The sequence below is a fragment of the Mus caroli genome, unplaced genomic scaffold, assembly GCF_978045245.1.
Source record: "Mus caroli unplaced genomic scaffold, Mus_caroli_1 scaffold_11, whole genome shotgun sequence".
NCBI lineage: Eukaryota > Metazoa > Chordata > Mammalia > Rodentia > Muridae > Mus > Mus caroli.
This window is the reverse complement of record NW_028227266.1, coordinates 104,774,419-104,795,321: the sequence shown is the minus strand read 5'-3', so window position 1 is coordinate 104,795,321 and position 20,903 is coordinate 104,774,419. Positions and strand designations below refer to the sequence as shown.

Sequence of the window (20,903 nt, the reverse complement as noted above, 5' to 3'; positions counted from 1 at the left end):
GTGTAGTACTGTGGGCAGAATCCCATGTCCTGGGATTCATCTTCCTCTTTCCCCTGCTGGTGAACATAACACAGTTGTCATATACAGTTGGGGGTCTAAGAACAAGAAGATGAGAAGGAAGGGTTCCCAGTGTCTCCTGGGTTGACTACAGGAAAAGAGAAGAGCTTTGGGGGGCACAACATAGAGGACACCATAGATTCTTCTTCAGAGAAGAAGGTTCTAGGCTGATGTGAGGAGGCTGGTACGGTGTTTGTAGTTCAGGTATCCAGGCATGGACAAGGAAATGAATCCTAACTAGTGAGTGGTGCTTAGAATGCTAAGGAGGCTAGGCCTGAGGGACCAGAGAACATCAGTACGCCCCACAGCCGATGCTGATGGCTGACACAGTATGTCTGTGTGCTGGACTAAAGTACTCCAACAGCAACTCTTCAAGCCCAAGGTTACAGAATGGTATTGCTCGTTTTTCTCATCTGCAATAGGCTGGGCAGTTCAGGTCCAGTGGACAGGCAGGGGCTTCCACCCTAGGTGGAACTGAAGTGGTACTCCTCGCCTCCAAATGTGGACAGCGAGGCCTGAAGGGAGCTTGCCATACTCAGTTGTTTTGATGGTAGCACCCAGAAGAGGCTGGGCTGCTGTTTCTCGGTTACTGGTTCAAATTTAGTCGGGGGGAGGGGGAGGGGTCATGTCTTGTTGCAAGGAAGGCTGGGGCACGCATTCTTCTGCTGGGAAAACATCTGCCTGGATGACCCTTGATTAACAGGTAAAAAATGGGAAAACATTAATTAGCATTCTAGAAGCAGGCCCTATCACGTGTAGAAATAAGGGAGTAGCTTCCGTGAATGTTAAATGCATATAAAAGTATCTAAGCCTTGATATGTGCCGCACACACAAGTGTTGCTAGCAGTTTGCTTTACCTTGGGGTTTTGGTAAAGCCATATTCATATTGTTTTAATTTTAAAGATTTAAAAAAAGTTTTATGTGTATGAGTGTTTGGTCTGCATATATGTGTACCATGTAGATGCTATGCTTGCAGAGGTCAGAAGAGGGCATCAAAACCACTGGGGCTGGAGTTATGGATGGCTGTTAGCTACTCTGTGGGTGCTGCACGTTAAACCTGGGTCCTCTGCAAAGACAAGTGTTGTAAACTGCTGAGCTGTCTCTCCAGCCCTAGTAACACTCATTTTCCAAAGCTTATAGAAGTTGTACATGCATATATATATATATATATATATATATATATATATACATATGCACACACACATATATATACATATGCACACACACATATATATATATACATATGCACACACACATATATATATACATATGCACACACATATATGTATACATACATATATATATGTATATATGTATGTATACCCAAATTCTATAAGGGCTGTGTGTGTGTGTGAAGGAATAGTCCCTGGTGAATGAATATATGTGTGTACTAAAGCATGTAATATCCTAAAACAAAACCTTTTCACTACAATTTCTAGAGTTGACTTATTTATCAAATAATTTAAAATTATCCCAGAACATAACGTTGCTGTAGGATTACTTAGATTTATGTTTTTCATGACGATTTTTGCATTAGTTTCATAACTGTGTCTAAATGAAACATTAGTCCCAGAAATGTTGAGAATTGGTTACTCTGGCTCTGTTTAACTTTTAAAAATCACCATTACAGCTTTAACATTTAATTACCTTGAAGCTTGGTATTTCTATGTACTTAAGAGTTATGAATGAATGAGTGGTGAATGGGTGAATGATGAATGAATGATGGATGAATGGGTGAATGAATGAATGAATGAATGGGTGATTGTATGGATGAAGGATGGGCATTTGGGATTGGCATTTTCTTTTTAAAGTTCCTTGGGTTGTCCTCAGTGAGTTTCTGAGGCAGGGTTCTTGTCAGGTTTCTTCTACCAAAGTTACAAGTAAAAATGTCTGATGTAACAGCCATGCTGGGTCAATTCTACACTCTCCTCATAAGTGAATTAATTTGTGATTGCTTACTGCGTCCTCCAACATAAGAACCACACTGATTTCTGATCTTTTTCTCCCAAACAGGATGTGAAGACATGAAGGCAGACATCATGTTTTTGGTGGACAGTTCTGGAAGCATAGGGCCTACAAATTTTGAGACAATGAAAACTTTCATGAAAAATCTGGTGGGGAAGATTCAGATTGGCGCCGACAGATCCCAAGTCGGTGTTGTTCAGTTCAGTGACTATAACAGGGAAGAATTCCAGCTTAATAAATACTCCACGCAGGAGGAAATTTATGCGGCCATAGATAGGATGTCTCCCATCAACAGAAACACTCTGACAGGAGGTGCACTAACCTTCGTGAATGAATACTTTGACCTTTCCAAGGGGGGCCGCCCCCAGGTCAGAAAGTTCCTTATCCTCCTCACAGATGGAAAAGCCCAGGATGAAGTGGGGGGCCCAGCCATGGCTCTCAGGAGCAAAAGTGTGACCATCTTCTCCGTGGGTGTGTATGGTGCCAATAGGGCTCAGCTGGAGGAGATCAGTGGAGATGGCAGCCTGGTTTTCCATGTTGAGAACTTTGACCATCTGAAGGCCATAGAGAGTAAACTCATCTTTCGAGTGTGTGCTCTGCATGGTAAGTGCCTCACCCCCCACCCCCTCTTCCCTTTAAGCCTCCGGGATGTGAGATATTGACTTACCTCACACTAAGAGGGCTGCACTCTGGTCTCAGCCACTTCCTAGACTTCAGTGTTTTTAAGTTTTGAGTCATACCCATATTTTTATGGGTATGGCTGCTTAGTCTGCATGGATGTCTGTATACCACACGCACACACTCAGTGCCCACAGAGGTCAGAAGAGGGTTTCAGATCCCCTGGAACTGGAGCTACCGATGGTTGTGAGCTACCATGTGGGTGCTGGAAACGGAACCTGAGTCTTCTGGAAAAACACTCAGTGTTCGCCACCCTTCCAGCTCCCTTTTCTTTGGTTTAAAAAACTCTCTTTATTTGAAAAAAAATATAGAATTGAGCATATTCTCCCATACCCACATACCCTCTCTTCTCTTCCCTTCTTGCCCCCCTCCCATTAATTCGTTCTGTCTCCATAGATATTTTTACTTCTACTTTTAGTCAATTAGAATGCTTTCATGCCTCTATAATCCATCCAGGGCAGGAAGTAATTAGAAGCATCCGTGCATCTCCCTTTTAGCTGTATTAAATGGTAACCTCAACAGCTCCGCTCTACCAAGAACATCCCTCATATTTTAAATACACAGTGTGCATTTTTATTGATTGGTAGTCTTCTGGCAGCTAGGCATTTGTCTCTTCATTTACTATCACTTGTGAAATTATAGTGTGTGCCTTTCTCCCTGATGGCTTAAGGTTACCACAATTCTCTCATAAATTATAGTGCTTTTTAAAAAGTATTGAGCAATACTCAGTTTGAGCCAACCCCCCCCCCTTTTTTTTTAGTGCTGGGAATTGAGCTTCCTGCCTCACTAGTGCTAGGCCACTGAACTGCATCCCAGCCCAGATGCTATCTGATTTAACCTCTCTTGAACTAGAGCTTGCTATTGAGCTGCACGAGGCCTGAAGACTCACATTTCAAAGCCTGTCATGTGCCCTCATCTGTTTTGAAAACAGCTAAGGGAGCAAGTGAAACCATCGGAAGTCTGTTGCGTGTTCTCCTGGCAGCATAGAAACAGCCATTGGGTTTCATCCTTCAAAACTGGGTGTTCAGAATTTTTAGAAAGTTAACAAATGAAACACCTTGTTGCAAACTGGGCTTTGGGTGTTATCTTGGGACTTTCCAGTAATGACCTAATGGGAGTCTTCTTTCTCTACGTGTGGCAGTGATTCTCAGGTTTTGATAGCATTGAGAGGTGTACTAAAGGACCAAGCCTCCAACTTTAGACTCTTCATTTTGATAAATACTAACATTGGCAGAGCACTGTCTGGAGCATGAGGTAAAACTGCCTCATATAGCAACCGACTTGAATAATTGAAAGCCTCACTGGCTGAAATAAAGACTGGAGGTAAAACAGGCTGGTAGGAAGTCAAGGATGAAGTGAACTTTGGAGGGCAGCTGCCTAGGTTATCAAGGAAAGGAAAAAAATTACCATGAGAGTCTAGACTTTAAAGGAGCACCAGAGTGGTCTGTTGGCTTTGAAAATGGAAGAGGGCATGGGGCCAGGGAAACAGAGATGGGCACTTTCATTCTCCCATCCGCATATCCATTCATTCCTAAGTATGAGTTCTGGAGGCCAGGATGGAGCACACATTAAGTGGGGAGTTCCATGATACATCTGGGGAGGTTTGTGTACTGGGGCTACAGAAGACAGCTGGAGCCATAGAGAGTGGAATATAATCCCCAGCCTACACAATGAGTTCCTGAACTCTCCAAGACAGCAGGCTGTGTTTTGTTTTGCAAACCCTAGCGTGTCTCCCGTTATTATTGTCCTTGAATTGGCTTCTGACATTGTTTTTATGCTGAAAGCTAATTAGCAGAGGCACCCTTGGATCAGAGATGCAGCAGAATGGAATAGTGCAGTACAAGGGCCATCAGCCATGAAGCCCCTTAGTTAAGGGCGCGTGTGCCCTTAGAATCCTGCTCTGCAACTTGCCCTTGGCTGAGCTGTAAAAATGCCAGCAACCACCTTGTAGAACCAAGTGAGACAGGGGCTCAACTGGCAAAGTGATTGCCACAAAAATATAAAGATCAGAGCTTGATCCCCAGCTTCCATTGAAAAAGCCAGAGTTTTCAGACATGTGCCTGTAACTTCAATGTTGAGGAGGTAGAGACAGACAGAGCCTTGGGGCTTGCTGGCCAGCCAGCCTAACCTACTTGGCAAGTTCTAGACCAGTGAGTGAGGGAACTTGTTTCAGAACCAAGGTAGATGGCGTTCTGAGGAGTGAAAACCGAGGTTGCTTTTTGACCTCCACGTGCACACAGCTATACACATATGAGAAAGATGAGACATGGGCAATGAGGTTGGGGCGCCATGTACCTAGAATGCTCATGGCAAACGTTGACCATGTTCACTCAGTGTATGTAGGTTGGAGTTTGTGAGTGCCTGGTGTTTATTTCTTTTTCAGATTGCAAGAGGATCGAACTCTTAGACATCGTGTTTGTGCTGGACCACTCAGGCAGCATAGGTCCACGTGAGCAAGAAAGCATGATGAATCTCACCATCCACTTGGTGAAGAAGGCAGACATTGGTAGGGACCGAGTACAGATTGGAGCGCTCACATACTCCAACCATCCCGAGATCCTCTTCTATCTTAACACTTACTCGAGTGGATCGGCCATCGCTGAGCATCTGAGGAGGCCCAGGGACACTGGAGGGGACACCTACACGGCCAAGGCTCTTCAGCATTCCAACATCCTGTTCACAGAAGAGCACGGCAGCCGCCTGAAGCAGAACGTGAGGCAGCTGATGATTGTCATCACAGACGGCGTGTCACACGACCGAGATAAACTCGACGAGGCAGCACGGGAACTCAGAGACAAAGGCATCACCATCTTTGCAGTGGGTGTAGGAAATGCCAACCAAGATGAACTGGAGACCATGGCAGGGAAGAAAGAAAACACTATCCATGTAGACAACTTTGACAAACTGAGAGACATTTACCTGCCTCTGCAAGAGACTCTGTGTAATAATTCACAAGAGAGTAAGCCGTCATAACTATTGCTTAATACTTTGTTCTTTGAGACTTGATTATGATGTGTGTTGATCATATTCACACCCCCTCCTTCCTCCAACCCCTCCCAGACCCACCTCTCACCTCCATTCCCCCAGCTTCATGTCTTCTTTTCCATTTTGGGTTGCCCAGATACTTGTGGATGTGGGGCTAGCTGTTGGAGACACCCTTAAAGAAAAGCGAGTCTACGTCCCCCAGAAGCTACCCACGGCAAACAGTTCCTCAGTTGGGATGGAGATGGGTGATCCCTCCCACTTCCATGACAGAATGTTCACCTATTGATCTCATGCAAGACTCAGTCACAGCTACTCTCCTATCCTCAAGATGCTGTATTATCTAGTCCTCTTCAACCTCTGGCTCCTACAATCTTTCTCCCGTCTGTTCCATGATGGTGTCTGAGCTTTTAGGTGTGTGATATATGCATGTGTATACCTATTCTTCTCTGTGTGTGTCTGAGTGTGTGTATCACCCCTCCACCCATCTGTCCTGTTGCCATGCGGGCCACTCTCAAAAATTTATGATGTATCTTACACACACTGGACTACGTCACACCACTGTCTACAGCATTTTGGAAGCTTTCTAACTCTCTCCAACCGTTGTGCACTTATCCCATCTCATCTGCCGCCCCTGCCCTTTTCATGTCTTCTTTCCTATTCTGAAATTTCTCCACCTCTTTGTGCACTTCATTCTAACCCCTGAGATCAGCTTATCACTTGCCTGTAGCCAGTCTACTTAACAAGTTTAGCTTTGTTTGCCCCATGCTCCCAGACTCGCATACTTGTCTTTCTCTTGGTGTCAGCACTTAGTGCATAGCTTATTGTGGTGAGCTTCTCTCATCTGCTCCCATCAAATGACTGCGGGTTCATCAGCCTCTTGTTCATTACTGGGTCCCTGCCAAATCCAGCACATCACTAACCCTGGTTTTGTCCTAGGAATATGCATGCTACTTTGTCTTCTATGATACCTTTCAGAAGTGGATGCTGAGATGGAGTTTGGGGTACACACATTTTAAGGAATCACACTTGTGAAATAAAAAGAAAGGCAGGGTAGGCAGAAGTCAGCCCGTGGTGCATGTCCAGTGAGGCTATAAACTTAGCACTGGTGCAAGCACTTCCCAGGATGGCTGCCCAGCATCAGGCTAAGATGGCAAGGATGGGGTGAGGAGGGAGTGTGAACTGCCCTGGGAAAGATGTCATTTGCAAGACATCTCTATATGGAAATCAGACCTGAAGGAACTGACAGCTGGAGCCTCCAGTCACTGCAGGAAGCTTAATCTTTCTTGAAGGCTTGTCTGAGCAGCTTGGCTCTGTGTCTGCCCCTCTGCTTCACAGGGAATTGTGTGACACTGGGCAACCAATGGTTACCATCTGTGATTGCCCTTCTGCTGTTCAGAGCCAGGGAGTCTGACTGGAAGTTGGAGAAAGTTATCCCTTGGTTTTAGAGAATTTCATACTGAGCTTCAGGGAGATGGTCCTGTGTTTATGAGCAGTGCACACTTGTTTCATACATGTCTAATATTGAGACATTAGAAAACAGAAGTAGAAAAAAGTCTATTTTATGTGCTTTTATGAATCTACCCAACTCTGAATTCCCCTTTCTATACATGCACAGTTAGAATGTGTCATGAGCTGGTTGGGATTTATGATGTTAGTGAATGCCCAAAGAATTTTGGAAATGATACTATTTAATACACATGTAAACTGGCAACATCAGCAACAACAGAAGTTTCAACAATACACTGTGGTATTGCTACTTCGCCCCTTCTGATCTGCAGACATTGCAGAGACTTCCAGGCTTGCAAAATATCTCTTCATGGGAGTATTCAATCTGTTCAAATTACCTACTTCCTTTCTGAATAGCCTGCAGTATCTTTCTCAATACCTCATGCAAATATAATTACACTTTGAAAAACGTCTATTATCCTCCCCTTTCCTGATATTTTTCCTTCTCTTTGCAGTCCAATCACTGAGTCTCTCCTCTGTTAATTTATCTCAATTCCCTGCTAATGCAAAACAATTTAAGTATTTAGCAAAGCAATTTGAGTAGCTCAGTAATGGAACAATTTAGAATGATGCATGAGGAAATAATTTATACTTCTCCTTTCTGTTCCAGCTTGTAACCTTCCGGAAGCTGATGTGATTTTCCTTTGTGATGGCTCTGACATGGTGTCTGATTCAGAGTTCGTTACCATGACAACTTTCTTGTCAGACTTAATTGATAATTTTGACATTGAGTCTCAAAGAATGAAGATCGGGATGGCTCAATACGGGAGCCGGTATCAGGAAATTATTGAGTTGGAAAGCTCTCTGAACAAGACTCAGTGGAAATCTCAGGTCCACAGTGTGGCCCAGAGCAAGGGGTTGCCACGCATTGACTTTGCTCTCAAGCATGTGAGTGACATGTTTGATCCATCCGTTGGCGGGAGAAGGAACGCTGGTGTCCCTCAGACTCTGGTTGTTATAACATCTAGTTCTCCACGCTATGATGTGACAGACGCGGTAAAGGTCCTGAAAGACCTTGGCATCTGTGTCCTGGCTTTGGGCATAGGGGATGTTTATAAGGAACAGCTTCTGCCCATCACAGGCAATTCAGAAAAAATAATTACCTTCCAAGACTTTAATAAGCTAAAGAATGTGGATGTGAAGAAGAGAATGGTCCGTGAAATTTGCCAGAGCTGTGGGAAAGCCAGTGAGTGTCTTGCTGTTGTTTGGTTTTATCAACCAAGGCTTCCTGTGCTTTTGTTTCATAAGGGTATACTGTGGGCTAGCCCCTGTGGAATCCACTTAGAACACTGTGTGCTGAGAGGAGACATCGATTGCTGCTTCTCCCTGGAAGCTTGCGATTAGTCAACCTTCCTCAGTGGCAGGATTGGGTACAGAGCACAAGGGGATAGGGTTGGCTGTGTCCTGTAGACATCCCTGTCTTCTCACTACAGCCAGAGTTTCTGCTCCTTTCATACACGGAGCTCTGTCCCTTGTACAAGGAAATGAAGGAGCGTGTCTTTCATCTGGTAGGATGTAAGGAAAATGAATATTCAGTATTGAAACTTTAACTGTTTCAACATTGTGTTAAGCTAGTAACAGACTCGTGTGTGTGTGTGTGCGCGTGCGCTGTTTATGTGTATATGTGTATGTATATATATATATTTATAAATATGTATAGAGTAGATTTGTAAAAATGTTATTTTTATGGTTTTGCTTTTGTATGTGGATGTTTTGCCTGCTTGTATGTCTGTGGACCATATGCATGCAGTGATCTCAATGACCTTAGGGACTAGAAGAGGGCATCCAATCCTGTGGAACTTGTCTGCACGCAGCTACTGTGTGGGTGTGGCTGCAGTGGTCCACAAAAGTCAGAAGAGGGTGTCAGAGCCCCTGGAACTGGAGTTGCAAATGGTTGTGAGCCAGCCTGTGGGCACTGGAAACTGATTCTGGGTCCTCTGCAAGAGCAACACGTGATCTTAATTACTGAGCCATCTGTCTAGCCCTGGTTTGTTTCCCTTTTAAAGAATAACATCTTCATGATTGTAACATAGTAAAGATTTTAGTTATCTTTACAGATTACTTAATCCACAAATGTAAATGGTTGCAAAGGCCTCTTGGATGTTGTAGAGGAATCAGCTTGGCAGGGTGTGAGGTCAGGAAATTGTAGAATGGTATTCCATCCTACAGGGATGTCACTCTTCAGGGGCAGCTGGCAGGAGCCACAGGGCACTCAGGTTCTGTGCATCTGGGGCTAGGAGTTGGGAAGACACCACAGAAGCAGGCATTTTTCACTATATGGAATTTGTGTATGGGCAGTAATCCTCCCTACTGCCATCTCCAGAGCCATGATGCTGGAGGCTACTGCATCCTTTATAGCATGTGTCAGGCTTTCCAAGTGCTCCCTGTTTTTTCGTGCCCTGCTTGGGTACTTGTGTGGAAGTAAGATGAAAGAAGATCTGGGGCTGGAATTAGCCAGAGTCCTTACTCTGGAGTAGCACCACCATGTCCCTTAGTCCGTCCGAGAAGGAGCAACTGGCAAGGAACAGAAGGGACCTAACATGCGACTTGCTCATTCTGTCTAGCCGGGGTAATGTACTTGTTAGTTGACTGTGCTTACAAACTGGAAATGGTACAGCTCTCAGGCTTTACTTTAAAAATGGATCTAACAACATGGGGCCTCATTTACTACTTGGCCACTCTCAGTTGCTGCTGGCTGTGGACAGGTATGCGGCTCCATCTGCTCTCCAGATAACGGTCTTCACTCTGAGGCCATTTGACTCACCTACATGATCCACCTGTCTTTGTAAAACTTTACATTTATGACTGCTAGAAACTGAATAATCTCCAGGACAGGTCAAATTATTTAATGTTATATTCTTATGAATCAGAATATGTCATCTTTAAAAGCAAGAAAACTTATCTACATACATAAAGCTACAATTTGCACTGAAACTTTTAACATATGAAGGGACAAGAGGGAACCTGTTTTATGTTGGTAGACTAGCCAGTATCTTCATTTTCTTGGGCATCATCTGGGTGCTGCACACTGCCTGGAGTGTGACAAAATCATCTCTCCTATTTTCAACCCCCTCTGCAGTCCTTTGCTCCTGCTTGCTGATTAATCTAGCCTTGTTTCTTTGGTCTCCAGATTGCTTTGTGGATGTAGTGGTCGGGTTCGACATTTCCACTCACCGTCAGGGCCAGCCTTTGTTCCAGGGCCATCCCCGCTTAGAATCCTACCTCCCGGGCATCTTGGAGGACATCACCTCTATCAGAGGGGTGAGCTGTGGTGCAGGTGCAGAGGCGCAGGTGAGCCTGGCCTTTAAGGTGAACAGTGATCAAGAGTTCCCAGCCAAGTTCCAGATTTATCAGAAAGCAGTGTTTGACAGCTTGTTGCACGTCACAGTCCGTGGACCAACTCATCTGGATGCACCGTTCTTGCAGTCACTTTGGGACATGTTTGAGGAAAGATCTGCATCCAGGGGCCAGGTATACAGCCTACCTTCCATTCTCCACCGCAAGCCTGTTCATTTGTTCCCCGTTATACCTCTGTGTTATGTCATCCCATTTCCTTCTCTCTTTCTGTAGGTTCTGCTCATCTTCTCAGACGGTCTCCAGGGTGAAAGCATCACCTTGCTGGAGCGGCAGTCAGACAGGCTCAGAGAAGCAGGTAATGAATTGAAGATACACACAGTGGAGCTTGGAGTATGGGACCAGGTCTCTGCCCTATGTGTTCTAAGATCTTGGGATCTGCATAGCCATTTGCAGAAGATACTGCTGGTGATGTGTGTAATATGCTTTGATTGGTCCCCATTTTTCTCCCCTTAATGATGCGATGCTACAGCCACCCATTTACATTTGCAGCCTTCCTCAGACGCGTGCCCTTGATGAACCCCAGATGCTTGGACTGAGGGTAGTTTGTTGATAGGAAGTAGCTAAGGAAGGAGATGTTTCTCTTGGTTCGTGTTTAGGGGGATACAGTCTATCATGGCGGGAAAGGCATGGTGGAGGCAGCTCATAGTAGCAGATGGCTCCATGGTGGCAGTCGCTTGCACATATCTCAGTGGAATAGGAAGCAAAGAAAGGAATTCTGGAGATCCGTTGGCTTTCTCTTTTTTCTCCAAGACTCCAGTCCAGGAGGTGGAACTGTCTATATTGAGGGCAGGTCTTCCACCTAACTAGAAACATTTGCATGGATATACCCAAGGCTGTGGCTCATTAACACCCTTGGTGCTTGTTAAGTCAATCAGGTTGACAAGGAAGAGTAGCCATTACAGGAGGGGTTAGATGGAGTCTCATCACAGTGACTGTGGCTTTCAATGAGGCAGGCATATAGAAGTCTGATGCTCTTGCCTCAAGTGGGTCAACTTTGGCACAGTTAATACTTCAGAGTCTCTCATGATGCAGCCAAGGCTGAGATAAAACCCTGCTCATGGCTTTCTCTTTGCTGACTCCCCCCCCTGTACCCCCCTCCCCTGCACACTTGCTCACACTTTCTCCTCTCAGATCGGGCTTCTAGGGTGTCTGACCTAAGATGCCTTTCATTGTTTCTGGTTATCCCCGTGGAAGGTAGCAGTGTGGGCTAGCACAAGCACTTCTCACCCTACCTCTGTATCCACCAGCTTTGGTGAGCCCAGGGTGAGATGGAGAAGCCGAGAGGAATCTTCATCTAAAGGAGAAGTCCCTTAGCTGTCAAATATGACTCATCGTCTAAGACTGCCTTGAAGGAGCACCAGACTGGCTTTGGGGATTCAGTTTTCCTAGATACCCCTCTTAGAATCATAATGCTTCCGGCCTTATTGCTGGGTGGTGCCATCTGCCTCCCTTAGATCCCTTCAGCATCTTCTAATGTGGCAACTTCTTTAATATGACACCCGAAGCTGCAGAATCTTGCTTCTGCTCCTGCTCCAGCCCCAGTGCATTCCAGATGCTCCAGCACACAACACTTTTCCTTCTTCAAGGTGTTTACAGCCTCGTTCCTTTCAGTCTCCAGTAGAGCTCCACACATCCCCCTCCATTCTTAGTCTTCCATTGACCCATGCCTGGTTCTTTCTTTTTTTTTTTTTAATTTATTTATTTTTATTTTTTTGATTTTTAATATTTTTATTACATATTTTCCTCAATTACATTTCCAATGCTATCCCAAAAGTCCCCCATAGTGCCCCCCACTTCCCTACCCACCCATTCCCATTCTTTTGGCCCTGGCATTCCCCTATATTGGGGCATATAAAGTTTGCAAGTCCAATGGGCCACTCTTTCCATTGATGGCCGACTAGGCCATCTTTCGATACATATGCAGCTAGAGACAAGAGCTCCGGGGTTCTGGTTAGTACATCATGTTGTTCCAACAATAGGGTTGCAGATCCCTTTAGCTCCTTGGGTACTTTCTCTAGCTTCTCCATTGGGAGCCCTGTGATACATCCAATAGCTGACTGTGAACATCCACTCCTGTGTTTGCTAGGCCCCGGCATCGTCTCACAAGAGACAGCTATATTTGGGTCCTTTCAGCAAAATCTTGCTAGTGTATGCAATGGTGTCAGCGTTTAGAAGCTAATTATGGGATGGATCCCTGGATACGGCAGTCTCTAAATGGTCCATCCTTTCATCACAGCTACGAACTTTGTCTCTGTAACTCCTTCCCTGGGTGTTTTGTTCCCAATTCTAAGAAGGTGCACAGTGTCCACACTTTGGTCTTCATTCTTCTTGAGTTTCATGCGTTTAGCAAATTGTATCTTATATCTTGGGTATCCTAAGTTTTGGGCTAATATCCACTTATCAGTGAATACATATTGTGTGAGTTCTTTTGTGATTGTGTTACCTCACTCAAGATGATGCCCTCCAGGTCCATCCATTTGGCTAGGAATTTCATAAATTCATTCTTTTTAATAGCTGAGTAGTACTCCATTGTGTAAATGTACCATAATTTCTGTATCCATTCCTCTGTTGAGGGACATCTGGGTTCTTTCCAGCTTCTGGCTATTATAAATAGGGCTGCTATGAACATAGTGGAGCATGTGTCCTTTTTACCGGTTGGGACATCTTCTGGATATATGCCCCAGGAGAGGTATTGCTGGATCCTCCGGTAGTAGTACTATGTCCAATTTTCTGAGGAACCGCCAGACTGATTTCCAGAGTGGTTGTACAAGCTTGCAATCCCACCAACAATGGAGGAGTGTTCCTCTTTCTCCACATCCTCGCCAGCATCTGCTGTCACCTGAATTTTTGATCTTAGCCATTCTGACTGGTGTGAGGTGGAATCTCAGGGTTGTTTTGATTTGCATTTCCCTGATGATTAAGGATGTTGAACATTTTTTCAGGTGTTTCTCTGCCATTCGGTATTCCTCAGGTGAGAATTCTCTGTTCAGTTCTGAGCCCCATTTTTTAATGGGGTTATTTGACTTTCTGGAGTCCACCTTCTTGAGTTCTTTATATATATTGGATATTAGTCCCTTATCTGATTTAGGATAGGTGAAGATCCTTTCCCAATCTGTTGGTGTTTTTTTTGTCTTATTGATGGTGTCTTTAGCCTTGCAGAAGCTTTGTAGTTTCATGAGGTCCCACTTGTCAATTCTCGATCTTACAGCACAAGCCATTACTGTTCTATTCAGGAATTTTTCCCCTGTGCCCATATCTTCAAGGCTTTTCCCCACTTTCTCCTCTATAAGTTTCAGTGTCTCTGGTTTTATGTGAAGTTCCTTGATCCACTTAGACTTGACCTTAGTACAAGGAGATAGGAATGGATCGATTCGCATTCTTCTACATGTTAACAACCAGTTGTGCCAGCACCATTTGTTGAAAATGCTGTCTTTCTTCCACTGGATGTTTTTAGCTCCCTTGTTGAAGATCAAGTGACCGTAGGTGTGTGGGTTCATTTCTGGGTCTTCAATTCTATTCCATTGGTCTATTTGTCTGTCACTATACCAGTACCATGCAGTTTTTATCACAATTGCTCTGTAGTAAAGCTTTAGGTCCGGCATGGTGATTCCACCAGAGGTTCTTTTATCCTTGAGAAGAGTTTTTGCTATCCTAGGTTTTTTGTTATTCCAGATGAATTTGCAGATTGCACTTTCTAATTCGTTGAAGAATTGATTTGGAATTTTGATGGGGATTGCATTGAATCTGTAGATTGCTTTTGGCAAGATAGCCATTTTTACAATGTTGATCCTGCCAATCCATGAGCATGGGAGATCTTTCCATCTTCTGAGATCTTCTATAATTTCTTTCTTCAGAGACTTGAAGTTTTTATCATACAGATCTTTCACTTCCTTAGTTAGAGTCACGCCAAGATATTTTATATTATTTGTGACTATTGAGAAGGGTGTTGTTTCCCTAATTTCTTTCTCAGCCTGTTTATTCTTTGTGTAGAGAAAGGCCATTGATTTGTTTGAGTTAATTTTATATCCAGCTACTTCACCAAAGCTGTTTATCAGGCTTAGGAGTTCTCTGGTGGAATTTTTAGGGTCACTTATATATACTATCATATCATCTGCAAAAAGTGATATTTTGACTTCATCTTTTCCAATTTGTATCCCTTTGATCTCCTTTTGTTGTCGAATTGCTCTGGCTAGGACTTCAAGTACAATGTTGAATAGGTATGGAGAAAGTGGACAGCCTTGTCTAGTCCCTGATTTTAGAGGGATTGCTTCAAGCTTCTCACCATTTACTTTGATGTTGGCTACTGGTTTGCTGTAGATTGCTTTTATCATGTTTAGGTATGGGCCTTGAATTCCTGATCTTTCCAAGACTTTTATCATGAATGGGTGTTGGATCTTGTCAAATGCTTTTTCCGCATCTAACGAGATGACCATGTGGTTTTTGTCTTTGAGTTTGTTTATATACTGGATTACGTTGATGGATTTCCGTATATTGAACCATCCCTGCATCCCTGGGATGAAACCTACTTGGTCAGGATGGATGATTGTTTTGATGTGTTCTTGGATTCGGTTAGCAAGAACTTTATTGAGGATTTTTGCATCAATATTCATAAGGTATATTGGTCTGAAGTTTTCTATCTTTGTTGGGTCTTTTTGTGGTTTAGGTATCAGAGTAATTGTGGCTTCATAGAATGAGTTGGATAGAGTACCTTCTGTTTCTATTTTGTGGAATAGTTTGTGAAGAACTGGGATTAGCTCTTCTTTGAAGGTCTGATAGAACTCTGCACTAAACCCATCTGGTCCTGGGCTTTTTTTAGTTGGGAGACTATTAATGACTGCTTCTATTTCTTTGGGGGATATAGGGCTGTTTAGATCATTAACCTGATCTTGATTCAACTTTGGTACCTGGTATCTGTCTAGGAACTTCTCCATTTCATCCAGGTTCTCCAGTTTTGTTGAGTATAGCCTTTGGTAGAAGGATCTGATGGTGTTTTGGATGTCTTCAGGATCTGTTGTTATGTCTCCTTTTTCATTTCTGATTTTGTTAATTAGGATGCTTTCCCTGTGCCCTCTAGTGAGTCTGGCTAAGGGTTTATCTATCTTGTTGATTTTCTCAAAGAACCAGCTCCTTGATTGGTTGATTCTTTGAATAGTTTTTCTTGTTTCCACTTGGTTGATTTCACCCCTGAGTTTGATTATTTCCTGCCGTCTACTCCTCTTGGGTGAATTTGCTTCCTTTTGTTCTAGTGCTTTTAGGTATGTTGTCAAGCTGCTAATGTGTGCTCTCTCTAGTTTCCTTTTGGAGGCACTCAGAGCTATGAGTTTTCCTCTTAGAAATGCTTTCATTTCGTCCCATAAGTTTGGGTATGTTGTGGCTTCATTTTCATTGAACTCTAAAAAGTCCTTAATTTCTTTCTTTATTCCTTCCTTGACCAAGATATCATTGAGAAGAGTGTTGTTCAGTTTCCACGTGAAGGTTGGCTTTCTATTATTTATTTTGTTATTGAAGATCAGCTTTAGTCCATGGTGATCTGATAGGATGCATGGGACAATTTCAATATATTTGTATCTGTTGAGGCCTGTTTTGTGACCAATTATGTGGTCAATTTTGGAGAAGGTGCCATGAGGTGCTGAGAAGAAGGTGTATCCTTTTGTTTTAGGGTAAAATGTTCTGTAGATATCTGCCAGATCCATTTGATTCATAATTTCTCTTAGTTTCTCTGTGTCCCTGTTTAGTTTCTGTTTTCTTGATCTGTCCATTGGTGAAAGTGGTGTGTTGAAGTCTCCCACTATTATTGTATGAGGTGCAATGTGTGCTTTGAGATTTACTAAAGTTTCTTTAATGAATGTGGCTGCCTTTGTATTTGGAGCATAGATATTCAGGATTGATATTTCCTCTTGGAGGATTTTACCTTTGATGAGTATGAAGTGTCCCTCCCTGTCTTTTTTAATGACTTTGGGTTGGAAGTCAATCTTATCAGATATTAGAATGGCTACTCCAGCTTGTTTCTTCATACCATTTGCTTGGAAAATTGTTTTCCAGCCTTTCATTCTGTTGTAGTGTCTATCTTTTTCTCTGAGATGAGTTTCCTGTAAGCAGCAAAATGTTGGTTCTTGTTTGTGTAGCCAGTTTGTTAGTCTATGTCTTTTTATCGGGGAGTTGAGTCCATTGATATTAAGAGATATTAAGGAAAAGTAATTGTTGTTTCCTGTTATTTTTGTTGTTAAAGTTGGCATTCTGTTCTTGTGGCTGTCTTCTTTTAGGTTTGTTGAGGGATTACCTTCTTGTTGTTTCTAGGGCGTGGTTCCCGTCCTTGTATTGGTTTTTTTCTGTTATTATCCTTTGAAGGGCTGGATTCGTGGAGAGATAATGTGTGAATTTGGTTTTGTCGTGGAATACTTTGGTTTCTCCATCTATGTTAATTGAGAGTTTGGCTGGGTATAGTAGCCTGGGCTGGAATTTGTGTTCTTTTAGTGTCTGTATAACATCCGTCCAGGATCTTCTGGCTTTCATAGTCTCTGGTGAAAAATCTGGTGTAATTCTGATAGGCTTGCCTTTATATGTTACTTGGCCTTTTTCTCTTACTGCTTTTAGTATTCTATCTTTATTTAGTGCATTTGTTGTTCTGATTATTATGTGTCGGGAGGTATTTCTTTTCTGGTCCAGTCTATTTGGAGTTCTGTAGGCTTCTTGTATGTTCATGGGCATCTCTTTCTTTAGATTTGGGAAGTTTTCTTCTATAATTTTGTTGAAGATGTTTGCTGGTCCTTTGAGTTGAAAATCTTCATTCTCATCCACTCCTATTATCCGTAGGTTTGGTCTTCTCATTGTGTCCTGTATTTCTTGGATGTTTTGAGTTAGGATCTTTTTGCATTTTACATTTTCCTTGATTGTTGTGCCGATGTTCTCTATGGAATCTTCTGCACCTGAGATTCTCTCTTCCATCTCTTGTATTCTGTTGCTGATGCTCGTATCTATGGTTCCAGATTTCTTTCCTAGGGTTTCTATCTCTAGTGTTGCCTCGTTTTGGGTTTTCTTTATTGTGTCTACTTCCCTTTTTAGGTCTAGTATGGTTTTGTTCCTTTCCATCATCTGTTTGGATGTGTTTTCCTGTTTTTCTTTAAGGACTTCTACCTGTTTGATTGTGTTATCCTGTTTTTCTTTAAGGACTTCTACCTGTTTGATTGTGTTATCCTGTTTTTCTTTAAGGACTTGTAACTCTTTAGCCACGTTCTCCTGTAATTCTTTAAGTGAGTTATTAAAGTCCTTCTTGATGTCCTCTACCATCATCATGAGATATGCTTTTAGATCCGTGTCTAGCTTTTCCGGTGTGTTGGGGTGCCCTGGACTGGGCGAAGTGGGGGTGCTGGGTTCTGATGATGGTGAGTGGTCTTGGCTTCTGTTAGTAAGATTATTACGTTTACCTTTTGCCATCTGGTACTCTCTGGGGTTAGTTGTTATCGTTGTCACTGTTTAAAGATTGGAGCAGAAGCTGTGTTCCACTCACCAGCAGTCTCAAAATCCTGCGGCGGGGGTCGTGGGTAGCTGGCGGTACCCCAGTGCTGGTCCAGCCGGAAGAGGCCTGTGGTCCTACTCAGGCTGGTTTCTGCTTCCCTAACTAATGCAGTCTCAGGTCCCGCGCGCAATTGGATTGGAGCAGAAGCTGTGTTCCACTCACCAGAAGTCTTAAGATCCTGTGGCGGGTGTTGTGGGTAGCTGGCGAGTGTCAGCCGACCCTGCGCCCTAGCTGCCCCGGTGCTTTTCTGACCGGAAGAGGCTTGTGGCCCTATGTAGGCCGGATTTCTCTCTCCCCAACCAGAGCAGTCTCAGGTCCCGCGTGATTGGACTGGAGCAGAAGCTGTGTTCCACTCACTAGCAGTCCCAAAATCCTGTGGCGGGGGTCGTGGGTAGCTGGCGGGTATCAGGCAACCCTGTGCTCTAGCTACCCCGGCGCTGATCCGGCCGGATGAGGCCTGTGGCCCTACTCAGGCCGGTTTCTGCTTCCCTAACTAATGCAGTCTCAGGTCCGGCGAGCAATTGGATTGGAGCAGAAGCTGTGTTCCACTCACCAGAAGTCTTAAGATCCTGTGGCGGGTGTTGTGGGTAGCTGGCGAGTGTCAGCCGACCCTGCGTCCTAGCTGCCCCGGTGCTTTTCTGACCGGAAGAGCGCCTGGTTCTTTCCTTTGACCAACTTCTATTCATCTTCAGAGTCAGCTTAGCCATCCACCACTTTCTCCAAGGATCCTCCCATACCCCCTGAGACTGTCCTCCCATATCCCCTGAGACTGTCCTCCCATATCCCCTGAGACTGTCCTCCCATATCCCCTGAGACTGTCCTCCCATATCCCTGAGACTGTCCTCCCATGTCCCCTTAGACTGTCAGGAGTATTACATCAAGCAAAGCTTGCTTCATTGCTTGGTGCTCTCTCCCAGAGAACTCTGAGTTTTCTGATTCTGTCGGTCTTATCAATTAGTTCACGAACGCTGACACAGGAAGGAGTGTGCCTGGCCCGCTCATCTTGTCATGCTGGAGATTACAATAATCAGCCCACAACAGGCTCCAAGAAGCAAATGCTTGTGTAATGACAGGATGGATGAGTCAGCAGGTAGTGGAGGAATTAATGAATCAGTGAATGAGTGAATGAACTGATACATTCATCTGAGATAGGAAACACCCAGAGTTGGGGACCCTGGGGGATCACTGGTTTTAATAGGTATTCCAGAAAGTTCAGACCCCCACCCCAAAGATAAACAATGCACTTCTTAAAAATCACATCTGAATGCCCAAGAGTTGCATCAGAATTCGTGTGAGATATTGAACACTATTTTCTGCTGGCATTTTTCAGTTGATTTATCAATAATTTCTCTTGGATTTTTTTTGGGGGTGTGGGGGGCATATTTCATGCTAAGTCAGAGACAAGAGTCTAACAAGATTTCAGAAATGCAGGTGAGTCTGCTGTTGGTATATCGGGGATCCTGCTTCCTCTGCTGATTGGCTCTTCCATGTTCTGCTTTTGAATAATGTTTACCGAGTGGGTGAGCCCCTGGGTTACTCACGGGGCGACCTTTACTAACTAGGACTCGATGCTCTCTTGGTGGTGTCCCTTAACACATTCGGTCACGATGAGTTTTCCAGCTTTGAATTTGGAAAAGGATTTGACTACAGGACTCAGCTGACCATTGGAATGCTAGACCTGGGCAAGACGCTCTCACAGTACCTGGTGAGTTATTCGTTACCTCAAGCACAAGAACCTGCTTAGAATCTCTGTCTTTCTAGACGGCTGCTGTTTGTGCTATTAGGTTAAATGCATGACATGTAGGATGTTAAAACATACAAAAGTCTGTCACCTTATATTTTCCCCAGTGTTCTCAAGCATTGAAATTGACGTGTCTTTGGATATTAGTTTTAAAAAGCTTCTTATTAACTACATTTGGGTTTTGTTATTATGGTAGAAATGTAGTATTTCTTATCTCAGCAATTTGAAGAATACAGTATGTGATTGTATTGGTTTCTTGTCTGGTAGTTATGAACAAACTACCGGAAAATGCAGCTAAGGCAGGAAGGGTTTATTGGGACTTGCAGTTGGAGGATACAGCTCTTCATGCCGGGGAAAACTCAGGCAGCCAGAACCTTAGGCAGCTGGAACCTTAGGCAGCCGGAACCTTAGGCAGCCAGTCACACTGCATCTACAGTGCAGAAGCAGAGTTGGGTGCTACTGTAATTAGATTCCTCCTTTTTATCCAGCCTGTGAGATGGTGCTCCAGCAGCCCATATGTAGTGTGGGTCTTCCTACCTTAAGTAACCTTTTGAGAAAAATCTCTCAGATAGATCCAGAGGTTTGTCTCCATGGTGACTATAAATGTTATCAAGTTGACAGTCAACGCTGACCAGTGCACTAGCTCGTGTGCACACTGTTGTTCAAACCTCTAGGACGTTTCCATTTTACAAGACTGGAGCCTGTAAATCCTCAGCTAGCTGTATGACTCCTTTCTGCCCCAACTCTACAGAGCCCAGTGCCCCTACTCCACTCTGTACCTAAAAGTTTCTCTGCTTAAGATCCCTTATATTGGCCTCAGGCAGCATTTGTCTGCTTGGGAGTGGCTTAGCGTATTGTCCCCAAGGCTTGGCCATGCTGTAGCCCGTGACAGGATTCCCTCCTTTGCAGCACTATGTTTATCCATTCTCCTTTTCCCTGACACTTTAGGTCACTTCCACCCCCTAGCAAAGGTGAATGACACTGTGATAAACGTGCATGAGCAAACATCTCTTCAGGATCCAGTGTTCAGTTTTTTTGTGTGTGTACCCACAAATGGCATTGTGGAATATGATAACTCTGTGTTTAGTGCTTCGAGGA

The 20,903-nt window shown here is 43.9% G+C and overlaps 1 protein-coding gene across 1 annotated transcript in view; it reads left to right on the top strand.

Annotated features, from left to right (window-relative positions):
* The window catches only part of Col6a5 (collagen type VI alpha 5 chain), a 98,474-nt gene that overhangs the window by 11,882 nt on the left and 65,689 nt on the right, over positions 1 to 20,903 (top strand). The window contains exons 5-10 of the mRNA XM_021172713.2: positions 2,071 to 2,625; positions 5,084 to 5,659; positions 7,802 to 8,377; positions 10,322 to 10,662; positions 10,762 to 10,843; positions 19,627 to 19,769. Coding sequence (XP_021028372.2) covers positions 2,071 to 2,625; positions 5,084 to 5,659; positions 7,802 to 8,377; positions 10,322 to 10,662; positions 10,762 to 10,843; positions 19,627 to 19,769 — 2,273 coding nt within the window. The remainder of the gene's footprint in view (positions 1 to 2,070; positions 2,626 to 5,083; positions 5,660 to 7,801; positions 8,378 to 10,321; positions 10,663 to 10,761; positions 10,844 to 19,626; positions 19,770 to 20,903) is intronic.